General features: G+C 35.4%; 1 protein-coding gene across 1 annotated transcript; it reads left to right on the forward strand.

Moving 5' to 3' along the window:
• The first annotated feature begins 2,776 nt into the window (after positions 1-2,776).
• On the forward strand, positions 2,777-17,983 carry LOC144970890 (major facilitator superfamily domain-containing protein 6-A-like). The gene is made up of 8 exons (XM_078911025.1): positions 2,777-2,913; positions 6,287-6,439; positions 6,967-7,152; positions 7,704-8,511; positions 10,476-10,665; positions 12,246-12,510; positions 15,188-15,364; positions 16,352-17,983. The coding sequence occupies exons 2-8, from the start codon at positions 6,325-6,327 to the stop codon at positions 16,477-16,479; spliced, it is 1,869 nt and encodes a 622-aa protein (XP_078767151.1). The 5' UTR covers positions 2,777-2,913; positions 6,287-6,324; the 3' UTR covers positions 16,480-17,983.
• The last annotated feature ends 2,689 nt before the right edge of the window (positions 17,984-20,672 follow it).

Consider the following 20,672-nt stretch of genomic DNA (forward strand, 5'->3'; position numbering starts at 1 on the left):
TGTCGAAAAGATGAAGAACGCACCTAGACCAAGGACAAAGAAAAATGTTCGATCCTTTATCGGAATGTGTAATTTCTATCAAAGGTTTATTAAAGACTTTAACCAAATTGCCACCCCTCTCACTGATCTCACGAGAAAAGCAGCACCTGACACCGTCGTTTGGACGCCACAATGTGAACACGCATTCCAAATCCTGAAGGGAAAACTAACATGCCAACCGATGCTACATTTGTCCGATCATTCAAGACCCTTTTGAGGACAGATTGATGCCAGTGGAACGGCGATTGGGGCCGTACTAATGCAAAAGGACGCTAATAATGACTCTGTACTAGTCCCCATAGCATATGCCAGTCAGAAGCTTAACCCAGCGAAGAGAAATTATGCTACAGTAGAATAAGAATGTTTAGCAATCGTTTGGGCCATCCAAAAATTCGAAATGTATCTATACGGCCGACAATTCGCTCTACAATGTGATAATCAACCGATGTTATTTTTGGCATCGACACAGAAGCTCAACGCAAAATTAATGAGCTGGCCATTACTTCTTCCACTGTACTCCTTCAGGATAGAGTATATAAAAGGCTCAAAGAACCACATAGCCGACTATCTAAGATGCCACATGGAAGATTCTGAATACCTTACCTGACGAACCAACCAGGGCTAGCATTAGCATATGCGAAATATGATTGGATTCGACTAAATGGCCAGTAAAATTATGGCACTAACGAATCCAGAAACATTATTGGTTTTTGGGATTGACACAACTCCGGTCATATTTCTACATAAGCAAAGACTCAGGTAAATTCGGCATGTCTCTCACAATTTATCACTTTAAAACCAGCATGCCATTATAGCGATCAATTTGAGATCCTAATTATCGGAAAATACTGTGTGGTCAAGGGTATGAATAAACATATCAATCTTATAGCTGTGGACTCAAATTGTGTTAAGATTAATTAATGCCATTTAAAACTAGTATGTATAGTGAGTAATAATTAACATAATGTTTTGGCCTGGGCCGTAAGTAAACGCAACCTATAATATAACAGAAAATAACAGAAATCGATAACCCATGTTATTAACAGAAAATGATAACTTGTGTTATTTTAAACAAAATATTTCGTTCACTCTCTTTATATGTATATGTATATATTATTGTACATGTATGTATGCCTTCCAAATGAATGAATTACATATGAATTGCAGAGTTACAAATGTACTATTGCTAATTCGATATTATAATTATGAATTTATATATTGATTCTTATGGTCTCATTGTTACTTATCTTTTCACTTCCCACAGACCTACCTGTACCCCGTTAATAGGATTCAATTGTCTGATGTCACGTCCGCCCAGCAATGAGCAGCTTGGTTCTAAACAAAGAAAATCGGTACGTTTTATTCCTCATGCTGGCTAGAACTTTTTCACATGTCATGTGATCAGAATGTATAAAAGTCAAAACATGATCAGATTTATAATGTTATTCTCCTCTGGATACGCTTTTATGCTCGTCGGAGAAGTATTTTATTAGGGCGTCTGTCATTGTTCCGGTAGTTTAGAACCAGTTACTATGCGTCATTACGAGGGAAATTACGTCACGACTGTTGAAGCCTATTAAGGATGATGACTAACAAAATTTAGATCAGTGGTGACAACAAACGTTTGTCATACTTGGAAATCCTTACGACATCACTGCTCATACGGAATATACAAGTTTGCAACTCGTCAAAGACTTACTCCTGTATATTTACAGATCTGGTTACCCATTAATCGACTATTTGGTTACACATTGATCCAGAGTTGAAACTATCAAGTGACCCACTGGGACAACCAAAGAATTGCTAAGAGGCTCCTCCATGAAATAAATAGACAGAAACAACCCTAGCGCCGCCACAAATCATAGGGAGTTCGCCACCAGTCACGTCCAACCTCTACCAAACAGATTTGGAACCAATAACATAATTTGAGCAACAGACAACGAAGAGATGAAAATTAACTTACCCATAGCCTAACTTTAATTGATTAAGATGTAATATTATTATTATTTTGGTTAATTATGTATTAACGTGTTGTTGTGTGAGGCTATTCTGTTGATTTATATTAACGTATTTCTGCTTTAACGGGGATTAATACTTATCTTCTGAACCTAATCTATCGCTATATATAACGTACCAAAATAAACCAGTACTTCTACTAGGTACCTTCTTATTATTTTCTCACTATCTGTTGAATCATCAGGAGCTTTAACCCAACTATAATAGGGTAAAAGAGGCACCAGACGAGTTATGTCTTTGGGGAAAACGATCTAACTCCTATTTGTCTCTACTTGCCACTTCTCCTAACAAAGAGACGGAATAGAAAAGTTGTTAACATCTGAGATGTTCGAAGGAAAGAGAGATATAATAGGAATTCAAAGGATGACATTCGTTTTAAAATAAACTAAGAATAAGAATAGCCAAAAGTGATTTTAAAAAGCAACGCAGACTTTATGCGCACTGCAGAGGATCGTGATCCGTGGAGACAGCTGTCCGGCAACGTGCTCAAGAGTACAAGAGCCACGATTGAATTGATGAAAGGCATGGATCTAAATCCTTTCAAGATGAAAGAACCCTCTCTCTCTCTCTCTCTCTCTCTCTCTCTCTCTCTCTCTCTCTCTCTCTCTCTCTCTCTCTCTCTCTCTCTCTCTCTCTGGATTAATTACAAGGGACTATACTCATGAGAAGAGTGAATAGAATGAGATTATTTTTAGAGTTATTATTCTTGGTTAATGTTTGCCTTCACCCTCAGCAATTTGGTTCTTATTCGAGCTGTTTTTGTAACGCTGACCACCGTTTTTTTCGCTCTTTTTTATTCTTCATGCTCATGGTCATGGCCGCACAACAATAGCGACCCGGCGAGTATGGTGTGCACAGGTAATTATGCCGTTCGAAGCGTTCTAGAAATATAGCAAGTCGGGCTAAGGAGTTTGAGGTTGAAGTTGAATGGGATATTGAACTTTTCAGGAGGGGCTCAACAGCCGGTGTGAGTTGAGTAACAATAACAAGGCTAGACTTTTGTGGGATGAGTGAAAGATAATGTAGAGTCTAGAGTAGAGGTCTGAAAATAACAACGCAGTGTTTACTAATACACGTGAATTTCAGATACCTACCTAAACCCTTTAAATCTACCGTTTCTCGGATTAGACTTATCTAGAGTCTAGAGATTGACGTAACTCAGTAACACAGGTTTGCCTCTGAAAAAAAAAAAAACCCAAAAAGCTGGAACACAGGTACAGAATCATCAATTGGCGATTTTCTCAGTTCAGTAGGCAACACGTCTGTCAAATTTTCTATTATTATTTCCACTGCGGTGATGTATAGATGTACCGGGGAAGGACGTTTTCAATAACATCCATTGAGTAGGTAAACGTCCTTACTTTGATTGATTTCACGACTGATGTAGACGTCTAGCTAGGTGTAGTGTAGGCTGTAGGCGTAGGTTGGCTCTTCGTGCACACGCAGATCTGATAACTGGGCTCAAATTATTATTTTTTTAATGGAATGGACTTAACATTTTTTTTTTTGGGGGGGGGGGGGGTTGGGAGGGGGGAAACTTTTTTAAAATAAAAGTCTAGTTGGAGGTTTGGGAGGGGAGAGACTTTAAAAAAAAAAAGTTTCCCCCCTCCCAAATTCCCCGCCCCCAAAATTATTTTTTTAAAAAGTTTCCCCCCTCCCAAAACCCCAAAATTATTTGGGTCCTCGAGTTTGCGGTAGTACCAAATATAATGCATTCGATTTGTTGTGAACCAGACAATCAGTGACTAGAAAGACTTGGCGACAGGCCAGCAGCCTAATCAAGCGACGTTGATACCATTCTATAATGAAAACATTATTTTACGAGAATATTTCAATCAGAACAATGGGACCAAAACAATTTGGGAATCAGATTTGTAAATCTGCTCTTACTATGGACCGAATTTGGGTGTTGAAGAAAGCTATGACTATGAGTATGATGAGCTATTCAAAAATTGTATGATGATTATAAACACCATCACCAATGGCATCTTCATAATAGGAAGAGATTTTAACTTCCCAGATTGTGACTGTAAATCTTAAACATTAAAAGTAAATACCTCTTTTGCACAGGCACACAATGATTTTTTGAATATCTGAATATCTTAGAAGACAGTGCACTCACTCAGCTAATAGAGGAACCAACTCTCATGGCAAACACTTTAGATTTAATGATCACCAATTATCCTAGTCTTATAAACCATCAAGGGTCATCCATGGCAGCTCAGACCATGATGCAGTTATAATTGAGGTTGACCCAAAAAAGAATATACAGAAACAGAGAAAAATCCCTCTCTACAGAAAAGCGAACTGGGAAGGTCTGAGAAACGAAATTACTGAAAGGCAGCTAAAGAGCTTTTAATCATGCCAACAGTTAGCACTGAAGAACTTTGGCAAAAATTCAAACATATTCTAGAGAATGAAATCAGTGATAATATACCACATATAACTTGTAGAATCAAAAACAGCCTTCTAAGTCAATAAGAAAGGTGATAAAAACCAGCGTGACCAGTGTTATATAAGGTATAATAAGACGAACGATTGCAGTTACAAAGAGAAATACACTGTTCTGAAACAACTTATATAAAAGGAGTTACGTCAAAAGTATTGGGACTACGTGGAGGACATGTTTAGCCATGATGAGAATGGAAACCAATTTACTGGTATAATAATAATAATAATAATAATAATAATACACATTTATATAGCGCTCATTCTCGTGTAAAACACAAGCTCTGGGCACTTTACAATATAAATATCAATTTTAAGTGAAAAAATAAAAAAATAAAATAATAACAACAATAACAATTCATAGCCAAATCAAGGATTCATATAGAGTCAAGAAAAACAAATACAGTAAAAAAAAATTCTAGTCATACATTAAACACAGAAAAATGGACAAAAGTGGGATAGCCTCAATCAATGACTATGGAAAGCTCCTCACCACAGCTTTTGACAAAGCAACAGCCCTTATTGCCCAATTTCAGTCTGTCTTTTCTAAAAAGCAACATTTAACCCTCAAACAAATTACAGAAAACAGTATAGCAGAAAGAAGCAGTTAGGTCAATGAAAAACAGCCTGTAATAATAGAAAACATAAATGTTACAGAAGAGGGCATCGCAAAACTTCGTCAAAACTTGGATTCTACAAAGGCTAGTGGACCAGACAACATTCAAGTAAGAGTTTTGAAAGAGCTTGCAGACTGCATAGCATCCTGCCTTTGTTTGATTTTTTTCAGAGATCACTTGACACTGGTGAAGTCCCAGAGGTTTGGAGAACAGCTCCCATTTATAAAAAAGGACAGAGAACAATTCCTTCAGATTACCGCCCAGTGACTCTCACTTGTATTTCAAGCAAGCTTATTGAGCACATCATTGTCAGCCAGATAATGAAATACACAGATAGGTATGATATCCTAAATGAACTCCAACATGGTTTTAGGTCCAGGAGCTCATGTGAAACACAATTAATCAGCTTTATTGATGACGTTTCAAAGTATCTTGAGAAGGGCCAACAAACTGATGTACTTATAATGGACTTATCCAAGGCCTCTGACAAAATTGACCACAGCATATTATGCCACAAGCTTCGACAATATGGGATAAATGGAAAAATCAACAGATGGATTGACAACTTCCTGAATTTTTGGCTTCAATTTCAGAATTCCATGGGCAACTCTTAGTCATTAAATTAAAGTTGATGCCGGACTACATAATTTTAAAGATTTTAAAGTAAAGTGTTATTTAATCCTTGTGGGGGTAAATTATTCATCTTTAAAGTCAACAATAGCGACTACAATATTTATCTTCCAAATATTACGAATTTTTAGATTATCAAATAGACAGATCTGGATGTTCAGAGTTAGGATTATAGAGTCATAAATCCTCTATATTGTAATGGTTTAGCCCCAAAATAAGCGTTCGGTGTACACATAGAGAAGAAAAAATCTTTTCTCTAGATGACCTGTCTGGATAATGGAGACATCTGGATTTGAGAGACCAAACTGTATTATTATTATTATTATTATTATTATTATTATTATTATTATTATTATTATTATTATTATTATTATTATTATTATTATTTGATCACTACCAGCAATGCTCTGTTACAATGTTGATAGTTAAGTAACTCAATGCTTGGAATTTATTTTTTATTAGTTCCTAGAGTGTTTCAATTGAAAATTTTAGTCAGAGCTTTAACATTAATTTTCTTTTCTTTTTTTTTTTCTCAGAATGAATTGAAGTGAAGACATTACAAAGCACAACTACAATGTCTATAGCAGAAAACCTCCATTCTAATTCCCCTGCTGGGGGGAAACCATTGCCTTGTGGAATCAACCGACCACTTTTACCCATCAAATCGTACTATTTTTTCTTTATGGCTGGTGAGAAATAGATATATTTTATCATGACCTTTACTTTCATATTTAGATATTACCTAAAACAAAAAATGAATATACATTACATTTTTGTAATCATACCATTTTTGCTTTCTTTCTCCCTCCCCCCCCCCCTCTCTCTCTCTCTCTCTCTCTCTCTCTCTCTCTCTCTCTCTCTCCTCTCTCTTCTCTTCATCTCTCTCTCTCTCTCTCTCTCTCTCTCTTTCTCTCTCTCTCTCTCTCCTCTCTCTCTCTCTCTCTCTCTCTCTCTCTCCTCTCTCTCTCTCCTCTCTCTCTCTCTCCTCTCTCTCTCTCTCTCTCTCTCTCTCTCTCTCTCTCCCCCTCCAACCATGAAATAAAATACGTTTAAAACTTTATATATGAATTCAAATCATTTCAGAATATATTATATCCTCATACTGGCTACCTATTTTAGTAAGTAAAAAGCAAAAGCTATAGGAGAGGAATAGAAGGAAATGCTTTGGAAGTCTTTAGTCATGCATTTATTGATCCCTAGGCTTTCGATTCCACAGCTGTTGGAGACCTACTTCCTTTCATGGCCTTATACATGAAACAGCTTGGCCTAAATACAACTGAAACTGGTATCATATACGGCGTCATGCCCTTTGTTGGATTCTTCATGCGACCTGTTATTGGAGCAGTGGCTGACAAATTTCACCGGCACAAGTTGGTCTTGGTCATTATGACTATTGTCACTGGTGAGTTGGTGTTTGTGCTCTTATTTAGCTGTGCTGATGGTTTTTCTCGGATCCGTGGAAATCCACAATTTTAGAGTCTAAGGAGGAAGTTACTCCTTTTAAAAATTAGTTTCCTCCAAAATGGGGGTTAGTGCTGTAAAAATGGGGCTTTCTTAAAGGCACTCATTTAAATATTTCTTCCTTTTACACTTTTGTCACCATCAGCACTGATTTAGACAATTTCGATTTTAATGACAGACATTTGATATCTCTCTCTCTCTCTCTCTCTCTCTCTCTCTCTCTCTCTCTCTCTCTCTCTCTCTCTCTCTCTCTCTCTCTCTTTCTCTTTCTCTTTCTCTTTCTTTTTTTCTTTTCTTTCTTTTCTTTCTTGAATAAGTCAAAGAGAGAGATTAAATGTTTTTATTTCACAGACTCACCGTTTTACTTATTGACTGCAGAAACAATATCGAATGAAATCACAAAAGTCTTAATTCCTGCTAGGTAATTAAAGAATTTGAAAAGTGTTGCAATTTAATCCTTTCTTTTTTGTTTTTTTTTCCCACTTTCTATAGGTTTGATGTACATGCTGCTAGTAACAGTTCCCCAGCGAACTTGCGAACAAGCAATGACGTTTACCACCAAATTGGAGTGTAATACACAAGACTCTTTTCTAGAAGATTGCACTGATGCGCATGGTCAGTCCAGTGGGAAGTGTCATACTACACTATCCCATCTGGCAAATGCATCATCCACAAGGTCTTTAAACAACACAGTGCCTACCAAATGTTCTTTTCTCTGCAAGGAAGACAATGACTTTCAGGCATGCTATACCAATGACACTGGATCATTTTCTAATGAAATTTGTGACGGCGTTGTAAAGAAGGGAAAACAATTAAAATTTACAGTCAGTAACATTTACACTATTCTTGATGCAGAAATTACCCAGCATGCTCCAGATAACTGTAAAATCTTTGATCTCAAAGACATTCATCACAAAGGAGAAGCCTGGCAGGTTTTGTGTGATAGCGAAGTTAGTCTTAAATGTGACGTTGTATGTGGATCTACAGGATCATATGACAAGTCATTTTTCTTGTTCTTTTTCCTATTTCTGATGGCAAACATAGCATTTGCACCTATATTCCCCATTTTGGATGCAGCTACCTACGACATTCTAGGAGAACAGCGGCATAAGTGGGGTAAACAGAGACTTTGGGGAACTTTTGGGTTTGCAGCATTTGCAGTGACCTCCACCTTTGTCATGTATTACTGGCGTAAACCTAATGAAGAAGTCAACTATACATATTCTTTCTATATATTTGGAAGTCTGTGCTTTTTGTCAGCTTTCCTGGCCTATTTCATCCAGTTTTCGTCTGATATTAAGTAAGTATTTTTACAGCACTTTTTTATTATACCAACCCACCAGTTTTTCCCCTTTATTTCAAAGAAAATCTAGTCTGGTCAATGCAAAGGTCATAGCTGTATGTTACCAATAAATGGTCATACAATTGCTCTAAGTGAGCTAAAAACAGTAAAATTCCATCGGTTTTGTTGACATGGGTATCAAATTATATTGAATTTAGTTTAGGAACTACATTCTATGACTCTGGGACAGAGGTTGTGACATTTTCGTCTTTATGATAAAAAGAGCAGAAATAATTTCATGTCAGTTTGTCAAAGTCTCTTATTTTTATTTTACTATCTTAATTAGTTATTGTGTGTATTACTATACACAACTGGATGGGGTCTTTTGACCTCCCATAGTGGGCAAGAGGTCAATTGCTGTGTCTTCTATCCCATCTATAACATTGGTTAGTGATCAGTGATCATTGTTCTGTGTTTGTATTATTTCTAAACAACTTTGTTGTGTGTGGTGTGATACTCAGCTTGCCACCTGTAGGTCACCAGTTCGAGTTTCGCTGTGGGCAGCACAAAGTCTTGGAAAAAGCACTTTATTAACTATATCCACACACATTCAGTGTAAACTGAATACTTGGCTGTAACAGCATTGCATTGTATATGTCAAAATACAAAAAGTTAATTGCACCTTACAGGCATCATTTCTCATGATGCTGTTGGCTTGGAACCGCTTGTAAAGCTACACTCCAGCACAGGTTCCTTTAACTCCTCGGGACATGCAAAAACGTTCAAGGAAACAGTTCCTTGCCATAACAGGGGGGGCAGTGTGACTTAGCAGTATGGACTTTGTGATGCACCCGGAAGATATCTAGTTCGAATGTCCATCGCATTATGTGGCCTTCAGCAAGCCACCTCTCCCTAGCTCAATTTGCAGCACTGCGCTGTTGCTGAGACCTGGGTTATTCCCATCTTTCCTTGGAATAGAACCTAAGGCAAATTTACGCCTGAGGAGGGAAAAAAAAAGAACTAAATTGATATGCTGAGGGATATAACTTTATACATAATACATGACATGTTACAATTACAGGCTGCAGGTGTGTGTGTGTGTGTGTGTAGAGAGTGGGGGGGGGGGGGGCTCTATCACAATATTCATTTACCATCGTAATCAACTATTTGCAAATGGCACGTGGCATTGAAAGTTAGAACGAATGGCAAAGTGATAAAAATATGTAGAGAGGTATCGGTATTGTGAAACGCCGATGGAGTGTGTGACTGGTAGACACACCTGCAGTGTAGATAGATACACATGATAAACACATACGCAACTGTCAACGTCACAGTAAATCATCAGTGGTCCAAATCACCAGGTGCATTAAAAAAATCCTTTGATTAAACATTTTTTACCTTGGCTGGGTGAAATTTGTTTGAGAAAACCGCGTTTGATGTAAAAATTAGTTCGAGGAAGGAATGGAATGATAACAAAGAATAATAAGGAAAAAATTCTTAACATTTGAACAAGTTCGAGGAAACTGAAGTGGAGTGTATTTCAACTTATGATCCATATATAAAAAAGCAATCAATAAAATGAGCAATATGTGTATGGAAATGTATATTGGAAGGGTAACACCTTAGGGTGGGGGAAAAAAAACCCAATCACATTGGGAAAAAATTCATCCATCCTTATAAGATTTTGTCAAATTGTCATATGAAACAACAATGAGCAAGTCTCAACTTGTTTGCTTTACGAAAGTAAAGGCACTGGGGGAGAAATTGGTCAGTGTGCTTCTCTTAAGAATGATAAGATTGTTGTATACATAAAATCCAAAGTATATTCAATGATACCAACATACTTTACACATGGAGTTTTGTGAAACTTAAATGTTTAGATGTTTGCATTGTTATGACTTGGCATCATGGTCCATAATGAAATGTGTGTTTAATCAATTTATTAATTTGATGATATTTTATTCCATTTCTAATAAAAACAGATGTGGCCAATTCATCAAAAATGTGGGGAAGCTTCTGTCTTACAAAGAAGTGTCAGTCTTTCTCTTCGTCATCATGTACTTTGGCATTATTCTGGGGGGACTTGAGGCCTTTCTCTTCTGGTTCCTCGGCAGTTTGGGTAGCAATCCCTTGGTTTTTGGCTTTATGCTTGTTGTTAACTGCGTAACTGAGGTAATACATTATTAGTTTATTAGTAGTCCGTAATTACTATTTGAACAATGTAATTATGTATACAATTCCAAAAGAGTAATGGTTAATAAAAAATGTGTTTTATAACCTTCTCTTGAATTCGCATGGCCTACATTATGTATGAGCTTGCACACATTTCCCTGCTTACCCTATCGGAGATATCAGTCAATTCAGAGGCCCCCCTTGTGTAAAGGATTATTGTCTTTGCTCAAAAATTATTCTAACCTAACAACTAACAAGCTCATAAATCTCGTCCTATGTTAATTGTATGCTGTTCCATAATCAAGAGCAAAATAGTAATAATTGTGTATCATTTAGTCATTTAGAGCAAGTTGCTAACCATTGATGAGCACTGTACTAAATGTAATCTCTCTCTCTCTCTCTCTCTCTCTCTCTCTCTCTCTCTCTCTCTCTCTCTCTCTCTCTCTCTCTCTCTCTCTCTCTCTCTCTCTCTCTCTCTCTCTACTCTCTCCCCTCTCCTCTCTATCTCTCTTCTCTCTCTCTCTCTCTCTCTCTCTCTCTCTCTTCTCTCTCTCTCTCTCTCTCTCTCTCTCTCTCTCTCTCTCTCTCTCTCTCTCTCTCTCTCTCTCTCTCTCTTCTCTTCTTCTCTCTCCTCCCTTCTCTCCTCTCCTCTCTCCTCTCTCTCTCTCTCTCTCTCCTCTCTCTCCCCCCCCCCCCCTTACAAACATTCATCTTGACTACCATTCATTGCATTGTTCCTGAAACTCAATTTACTTTGTAGATCTTTTCTTCCTGTTTCAAGATTTGAATGATAGAGAAGTAGCAAAAAGAACAAAGACCTGTAACAGTAGAATTGCCGACCAGTTTTATTTCTCGTGTTTTGATACATGTTGGGGTTCAAAATATTATAGCAGGAGAATTTTATCCAAATATGCTATAAATTCAAAAATTCAGAATTTGCAAAAAATAAAAGAAAAAAATATATAAAAACAAATATCAGAATTGGAAGAGTTGAAATTTTTTTGTTTCAACCTATATGCGGACCAAAGTAGCAGGGTTTTCACAGGAATTACATGATTTCCTTCCCTCTTCTAGTTCGACAAGTCTTCATAATATAAATTAAATCAGTGAATGTTGAATGTAAAGTAGTCCACAATTTTACCTGTTCAAAACATGATTATTCCAGGCAAAACTATAAGAAGATTGCCCTAAACTTTGGAGAAAGTAAAATTTCTTTTATATATTTAAAGTTTGTTGGCAAGTCTGTGTAAGGTTTTAAAATTAAATTTACTCCCTCTTAATTGTACTAGACTTATTACCTCCTCTCTTGTTAATATTTTGTAACAATGGCTAGTCCTATTTGTGCTATGTTACGAAGTATTTAGTTTTACATTAACATTTCTCTATATAATTCCTTTTCCTTTGTCTTTGATTATTTTTTATTTATTTATTTATTATTTTTTTTTTTGGTGTTGTTTCCCCTCTCTTCCTTTGCTTTAAGGATTATAATCTTTATTTCCTAACTTTGTCATATTGATACAGCTTTTTAAAATGTTTATTGTGAGGATGTATGTTTTTACTGGCAATCGATCTTTCGTCAGATTCCCATGCTGTGGATAGCCGGTGCCATAATAAAGAAGATTGGCCTCATTTCCTGTTTGTACCTGGCCTTGTTTTGCTATGGACTCCGTCTCATTTACTACTCCCTACTGTACGAACCTTGGATGGTGCTGATTGTAGAACCACTCCATGGGGTAACTTTTGCCTTAATGTACGCTGCTGCATCATCTTATGCAAGTATCATTGCACCGCCTGGTATGTCAGCAACTGTACAGGGACTTCTAGGAGGAGTGCATTTTGGATTTGGTAAGAAAGGTTTCCAAACAAATGTTTGATGTCTTAAACACACTGAATTTATGCTTTACTCAGTTCATTTTTCGCTTGATTTTTTAATTTAAAAAAAAAATTCATTATCATAATAGAAAATTTTTATTCTGCCAACTCAAAATGTCAATATGGATTTGATTGCTGACAAGCCATGATTTTCTTTATCTATAATTTTTTTTAAGGGTCATGATGTTTTAACAGATATACAGATCTGACCCAATCCAAAAGTTCTCTGTAATAAGAAAAATATAAGATTCAAATGCAATAAAGCAATTAGTGGTCAATTTCATGCCACAGAAATCAGACTGATAGCTCAATGTGGGTACGGAAAACCCAAATTTAGATTATATAATTGTTGTCTTTAAGTTGCATTCAACAGGTAGAACTTTTTTTCCTGATTAAAATGGTATAAAAAATTATTAAAATTGGTTAAAAATTAAAAAAGATGTGTTATTTCGAAATTTGTAGAAAATCGCCAAAATTTGTCCTTCTTTGAAAGCAACCTTTTGTCCGTTTTCAAAATGCCGTATTTTCATAAATATTCAAACCAGACCTCTGTAACTTTCTAACAATACACATCTTTTTATAAACAATATGTGTATTTTTTTTCTGAGCTCAACTCTAAGTAAAATAGAAATAATTTGCCCCTAAAGTAGCTGACAAAGCCAAAATTGTCAATTTCAACGCAAAGTTACGAAATATCAGTAATATCAGCGATTGTGCCCCTTGCCTGAGCCGGCATATGAGTGAAGTGAATACGGCAAATGTTGTAGTTGTAGTTTCGTTTTCAGTTGGCTGGTGAACGCAAAGCTATTAATCTTGCTTTCGTATACATCATTTTAAAGCTGAGATTTTAAACTTTCTTTTGATACCAGAATCGTCCAAATTTTCAAAATTTTCTCAATTTTTTTATCAATTTAAAGTTTTTAACTTGAAACTTCAACCTTTGAAAAAAAATCATAAAAATGCGAATCTGGTATCGAATGAAAGCTTGTTCAATTTTCTTTCGGATGCAGCCATTGACGTTACTATTAATAGCGCTGACGCGACCAGCCGAGCGGAGAGAAAAGACAACCGTCAGTTACGGTGATCGAGTAGCGGAGCGCCGGTTCCAAAATCGAAGTTTACTCCTCTTCTTCAACTCAAAGCCATGAAATAACGGCAAATCATATGAAAAAAGCATGAACGTTTTTTTAAAGATGAAGATTTGAGATTTAATTTGATACCAAAAACGTTTTATTTGACGGACTGAAAATGAGAAAAAGAGAGAGACGATTTGAGTTAAAATTCTCGGTTTGCCAATAAAGCCATGACTCGATAAGAAGGTTTGCCATACCTGCTCAATGTGTGATGAGTCCAATGACTCGTTTTAAAAAATTGGTTTACAGTTTGTGGATTTGATCAAAGTTATTTGAGAGTCTCACCCTTACAGTTGAAACAATGACTTTCAACTGCACGTTAGTTTATTCTATACGCAAAATTGTGTTCCTGAAGATATCTTACAGTCAAAATAGCAATATAAAGCAGCAACATTTGCAATGTAAGTTCGCACAATTAAAGAGGATTTTTCTCATTTAAAAAAAAGTGTGTGGTCATACGTTATCTGGAACCAAAAACTAAGTATATCTATGTCTCTTTTCTCGTCTTATTTATTAGGATAGATCTTGAAAACATCTGCCATCAAATCACTCAGTTGTTCCAATTCAGATAACCATTTGTTTCAATTCGGACACCCAATTGTTGCACTTCAAACATGACTTTTTCGATTTGCTCTGTTTTGTTGTTGTTTATTTGTTTTCCATTTTCATTCTAAAAGTTTTTACCAATTAATTTAAAAATTCTTTAGAACAATCAATTTGAATTATGAGAGTCTCCTCTCATCGAACAGCACCCCATATCATGCAATTATCACATTGTTACCAAAAAAAATAAAATTATTTTGACATCATAGAATCTTGAGATCGTCTAATCAATATGTTTGGGTAATCATTAATCCTTTTCTGTTCTTTTTAACACTTAAAAAAATCATGGAAACTGGCTTCCAGTTTGATTTCTATCAAATTCAATCACCCTAAACCTGAAAGTAAACCCGTTTGACATCCATCTTAGCTAAGAACAGTTAGTTGTATTTGTTTTAATTGTCTAAAGGGTGTCTGAATTGGCACAGTGGAGTGTCAGAATTGGAACAAGTGACTAGGTCCCATAAACCAAGGCCAAACACACAAAGATTATTTGATAAAGGTCAAGTATTTTACCTAAAGTTTCCACTTAATGGTGTTTGGAATACATACAGCAGTTATTTTCAAAATTACTCTCGGTTTGTGGTCATTAGAAGTCATTGAGCTGAGAGAGCCATTTTGGGTGTCTGAATTGGAACACTCCACCCTCTCCAAAGTTATTTTGAAAACATTTACAATGGTGCAGATGGTTAGCGCAAATAAGAATCAATGCATCAATTCTATTTCACTGTCCTTTGTTCAGTACATATTTTTTCAGTAAAATGTCAAAAGGATAAAAAAGTTGTCTTTAATCTATCAATACAACATTAAACAATGAGACTTAATGCAAATATCAATGGATTTTTAAAAATTGAAATAAGATTTTGTTTATTAATCTTCGTATGTGAAAGAAATTTTCCACCACTTTCTCTTCCTAGGTAAGGGCATTGGCAGTCTGATAACTGGTTTTTTATATGGAAGATTTGGACCTCGATGGACCTGGCAATGTTTGTCAATTATATCCATTGTTATTCTTCTCGTGTACTTCCTGTTAAACATGTTTGTTTTCAAGTCACCGCATACACCCCCAACAGTTAAAGAGAATGATGTTACAGGTAAAATTACAAACCTTTCTGTTTCTATTTTATGCATTATTAAGATGGATTTATTAAATGAGGTCATTCCAAAAGGTTGTTTTTGTAACATTCGTTTCTCAGAGTTAAATAATGAGAAAATAAGTAATCAAAAACTGACAATCTAAGATCAATAAATTGCAGAAACAGCTTCTCAATGCGTTGAAAAAGTGTGGATAAAGTATCACCTTTGTCCACATAATTTAATACTACCATCATTGTGCTAATGCGTTGTGCTGTCGTTATGTGCCAGAGGCCCTGCACATGTCTTTTGCGTTGATTTTGTTGTCCGTGTTTCTTCTCGTTGATAGTCTGCCATCCAAAGCTGTGAACACTATCTGTCCTGTCCATATTTGTCTATCCGCTACCCTTTGGCCTTCCAGTATGGCAGAGCTGCCTACTTGAAATTTCAAAAATTAGTAGTTTCCAAGGGGAAAAAAAGAAAAAGTCGCTATAAATGGCTTGAGAAATAAATAATTTGCTCTCAGCATGGTCCAAAAATGCTCCAAAGTCCTGAATATAGGTTCTAAGAAGCTAGACTTACCTTCTCAACAAGATTTATTGAGTCAAAGAGACCTATGCAGCTCTGTAGCTGGAGCCAAACAGTATTTCTACGAATTTTTCATGGTACTAGGCAGCTCTGTAGCTGGTACAGCCCTCTGGATCATGCAAGGCAAGGCGCTCAAGCCACCACACCATGACAAGGAATGGACTTGTGGTTGGAATAACTTTATATTGACGACTTGGTTTGGAATGTGTTAATTTTTGCAAAGATCAATAGTAATTTCTAATTTTGTTTTGTTATTTTTAATTATACAATTTTTCCTTGTTAGATTATACCATCTCTTATTTTTTAAACATTTCTTCTTTCATTTTCTCAGCAATATTTGTTATTTTTAGTTGTTTTTTTTTTCCTTTATAGAAGAAGAGAAAATGTAAAATTAGCAAATTACATTTCAATCCCGTCAGGTCCAGAAGGTGAAGGAGCAGATGCAGATCAACAGTTGATGCCATCTTCACAATCAGACACAACTGTGGTTAACTCAGGAAATTCACAAGGGAATCTTTGGGAAGACAATAATTTAACAAAGGTGTAGTGAAACTCTCTTTAGTTTCGTTTGAGATTTGATTGATATCTGAGAAAAAAAAGAAATTTGAAAACAACGTTCTTTTGGCATTAGGTTTGAATTTTAGTCATGTGATGCAGTCTTGTGCAGATAAAGATTTGCATTGGTTTGGAGTCAATAAGGCTGTTTAACACAACAAGATATTTAGAATTTAGATTATTATATTAAGTGCAGTGATGATACTTTTCCGCGGATCCGCGGAAATCCGCGGTTTTCTTTCCTTTCCTCGGTTTTCCTCCTCAGATCCTCGATCCGCGGATATTTCCTTCATTTCCTCCTTTTACTTTTTTTTTAATATTTAGACCTGCATGTGTGCCGACAATTGTCGGTTTTCCGACAATCACGGTAGTTGCGATCTCCCGGATCACTTATTTTTATTTTATTGCTAAAGTAATCTGATTGCGAGTGACGTCAATTGTCGGAGTGTCGACGAGCCCCAACTCGACCGGCGGCGAACAGTCAAGTGCCGACGAATGGGCGTCGGGTTGCCGACAATCGGCACTTTCAAGCCCTCGTTACGCTCGTTCGGCAATTATCGGGAAACTCCGCTAGTCTTCGATTCGACCGCAACTCTTCATTGTCTGAAAAACGAGTAGTGTGTCGATATAATCGAGCATGCGCAGTTCGTTAACTTTCGTTTTCATACTTTCGGTATTCCATTCAAGTAACTTTTGTTTGTTCAATTGAACGTTGCTACATTTCAATTTTATTCGCTCTATCAATAAACTTTCGGGATTTGTCGTTGTATATTTTGATCTATTACTCTTTTACATTATTTTTTGTTATCATGCCTGAACAATTCTTTGACCGTTCGTCGGATCTGAAGTCAGTTGAGAATGGTGTTCGAAATCTATTCAAATGGAATTGGCGATGATTTTCTTTTGGCGTACGTGAGAAAGCCAGCCCAGCCGGGTGCTGCATTTTGTATTTTTTTTTTTGCCAGTGGATTAAAGTCTAATGATTGGGATGGTTATTGCTCTTTAGAGTTAGAGATAAGATCAATTATTCCAGGTTAAAAACTACTGTGGGGGTCTGATTACGGTGGCAAAGGAAAATCATCCATTAAGAGTCATTCTCAAAGACAGTCAAGTCAAAGTGAGTAACACAAGAGAGAAAAAAGAAAAACACCTCAGTCGTTGACGGCTGTTTTCACTGCTGAGACAGAGACTCATCCTCTCTCCAAGCTTCACAAGATTTCTTAACTCACTCAATCCTCGCCCTAGCCCAGTCTGTAGGTAGACAGGTGCCGATTAGCCATTGGACAAGTGAAGCGCAACTTTATTTGTATAACACAATTTCATATAATTATAATCACTGTTGCATTATTTTTCACAGTATATGAACGGCTCTGGTATCATTTTAAAGGGCAGAGATCAAGATTTCTTTTGATGTGATAGTGATAGAAATCAATGTTGACATATTGTATCAAAAATTATAATTTGATAAAAATAACATCATTTTAAAACTTTTGAAATCTTTTTCAAAATTGAGATAGCAAAAAAAAATAAAAGAGAAGGCATCTAGATAAATCATTTGTCTGTGTCTATATCAAATTTCATAAAGATTGAAGGCAGTGCAGTATGTTTAATGTTGACCACAAGTGACCAACCCTCTTTTCTCTATGCTAAGATCCCGTTTTAATCAGTAGTCACCTTATCGAGAGGCTTCCCAGTGGGGAATTCTCAATCAATTTTGAGCTTTTTGTAAGACTAAATTTAGAGTAGTAAAATCATCATAACTTTGGAACCGTTTATCCTAGATCCAAAAGTAAGGTATCTTATTAAATGTTTTTTTAAAGGCCTATCTGTCTATGTAAAAAATAATTATTAATTTTTATTTTTGAAAAAATATCAAACTATCACTCTACCTCCATGCTGTCCCTTGTCCCTATAAATGTTTGGTACTTTTTAACATTTTAATATAAATATATTCGGTAGGACAATCCAAATGAAAATGTATATGACTAAGTACTGAGTTACAAAATAAAAGATCCGGTAATGCGATATGTGTGAAAAAGTTCAGACAATTTGGTCAGGACTCGCATGCAGGTCTATTAATATAATAAATCTTTAAAAAATACCTCCTTTTTTAAAAAAAAAAAATATATATATATATATATAAATTTCCTCCTTTTACTGGACTCCGGGCGTTTTAAAATTGTACTCAAAAGAAGTCATCCTGCCTACTTTCCTGTGGTGCAAGAATGTTCTTGGTGAGTTTTCCGTTTTTCCGAGACTTTTCCTCCTTTTTGACTTTTTGTGAGTATCATCACTGATCAAGTGTCTTAATTTATCAGTGCCAACCAAGATCAAATCCAAGATTTGTAATTCAAATAATGTCTTGCAAAGCCATAATGGAATGGACTCTTAGAATTTCAATTACTCTTTACTATATGAGATTATCATTTATTTACATTGCTACAACTTTTGAGTTATTTTATAAATAAATTTCAGTACTTTAGTATGATAGTTCATTGTTTAGAATCTTTCCAAAGAAGCAAGTGTTGGACTAAGGATTTATCAAATTGGAAATTTGACGGTTTTTGCAATTTTGTGATCATGAATTATATTCATCGATAACATTTCTTCTTTTCTTCGGTAATGTATGGGGGACTTTAAAGTTCATGGAAGGTGCTATTTTGTCCTAAAATAGGATATTTTTAACAGATTATTTTTAGACTGTAGACGATACTGTACATAATCTTTCATATTATGACATCAGAATTTTTTTTTAAAATTTCTATCTAGAAATATTAGCCTTTTTTTTTTTTTTTTCAAATAACCTCCCGTCACAGATGTTAACAATTGTAATTTCCTCTGATTAAGTGCATTCAAAAGAAAATGTATGCACCAGTAAGGTTTAATAAATGTTTAATGTAACTTTTGTACAGCCAGATATTGTATTTACCTCTTAATGTGAGAAAAATTAAAGCATAATAATTTGCCCATCTATGCGGTCATCATAGCTTTGACTTAAATTTCTATGAAATCCAAAATGTGAAGTGTTTCTCTTAAATATTATATGATATTACTAAACTGTGCAGTGCTTCTCTTGTCATTAAAACTTGATGTTTTCCCTTATATGTAAGTATATATATATATAATAAAATTGACTATGTTTTTTGTTCTCTAACTTGCCATTTATCTCGTTTTAGGAGAATGTGGTTGCCACCATTCTGTGTGAATATTATTGTGTTGACACTGTTTCTAAGGGGTTGGTGGTTTCTACATGTATACAGTATTCACAAAACATAAACCTTAAAAAAAAAAACAACAACAAAAAAAAAAAACAAAGAAAAAATAATATATAAGCCAAAATGATGAGATACCAACGAGAGTCCTTGTATTTAGACACAGTTAAGGGCCTTAAACAGGTCGTGAAACTTGTCATAGTTATCTCTTAAGAAGGGTTTGTTTCAAAACTTAGGATTAATTAAGATCAACCATTGCTAGGTGGTGGTCACCAGCATAGGATTGGCAGTGTTAGAGTTGACTCAATTTTAAGACTATCTGACAAGTTTCCAGCGAATGTCATTTGCTATTGATACAAGTAATGAGAATAGAAAATTGTCTTCCATCATTGATAGCCAAGATCAAATTTTAGTTACACTATCTATGATCATCATAGAAATATGTCGCTTGGTTAATTAATTGAAGATCTCAATAATTTGGTATTGACTTCCTTTTCCATAAGCAAAATTAAAAATAAACAGAAGTAAAAAATGAGAGGTTTTTTGAGACTGTCTATTTGAAATGATCACTACATTTCTAGTCTTCCACTCAACTGAATATTCACTACCAAATTTTATGCGTTTACCGAATCATTTTGTAGCTTATCAAATTTTGAGATATATTTGCTATATAAAATTTATTTTAAATTGTTACCTTCAGCTTCACGTATACTTTCTTTGTTTCTTCTCTTAATTTGCAAGCCACCTCTGGTGTATTGTCACAAAAGTAGGTAGGTGTGTTTATGTTTTACACTTCAGGATGTATTTGAATGCTACTATTATAGTACATAAATAATTAAGCGGCCTTTTAAACATTCTTTCCTTATTTTTACTGTTCTGTTCCAGGCCCAATTTTTTTCTTTTCTCTTTTATGTCTATTATCAGGCCTGTAAATTCTCAGCCATTGGCTGATTTCAGACTTTTGCATGATTTT

The sequence above is a fragment of the Berghia stephanieae genome, chromosome 4, assembly GCF_034508935.2.
Source record: "Berghia stephanieae isolate SIO BIC M18660-M18661 chromosome 4, UCSD_Bste_1.3, whole genome shotgun sequence".
NCBI lineage: Eukaryota > Metazoa > Mollusca > Gastropoda > Nudibranchia > Aeolidiidae > Berghia > Berghia stephanieae.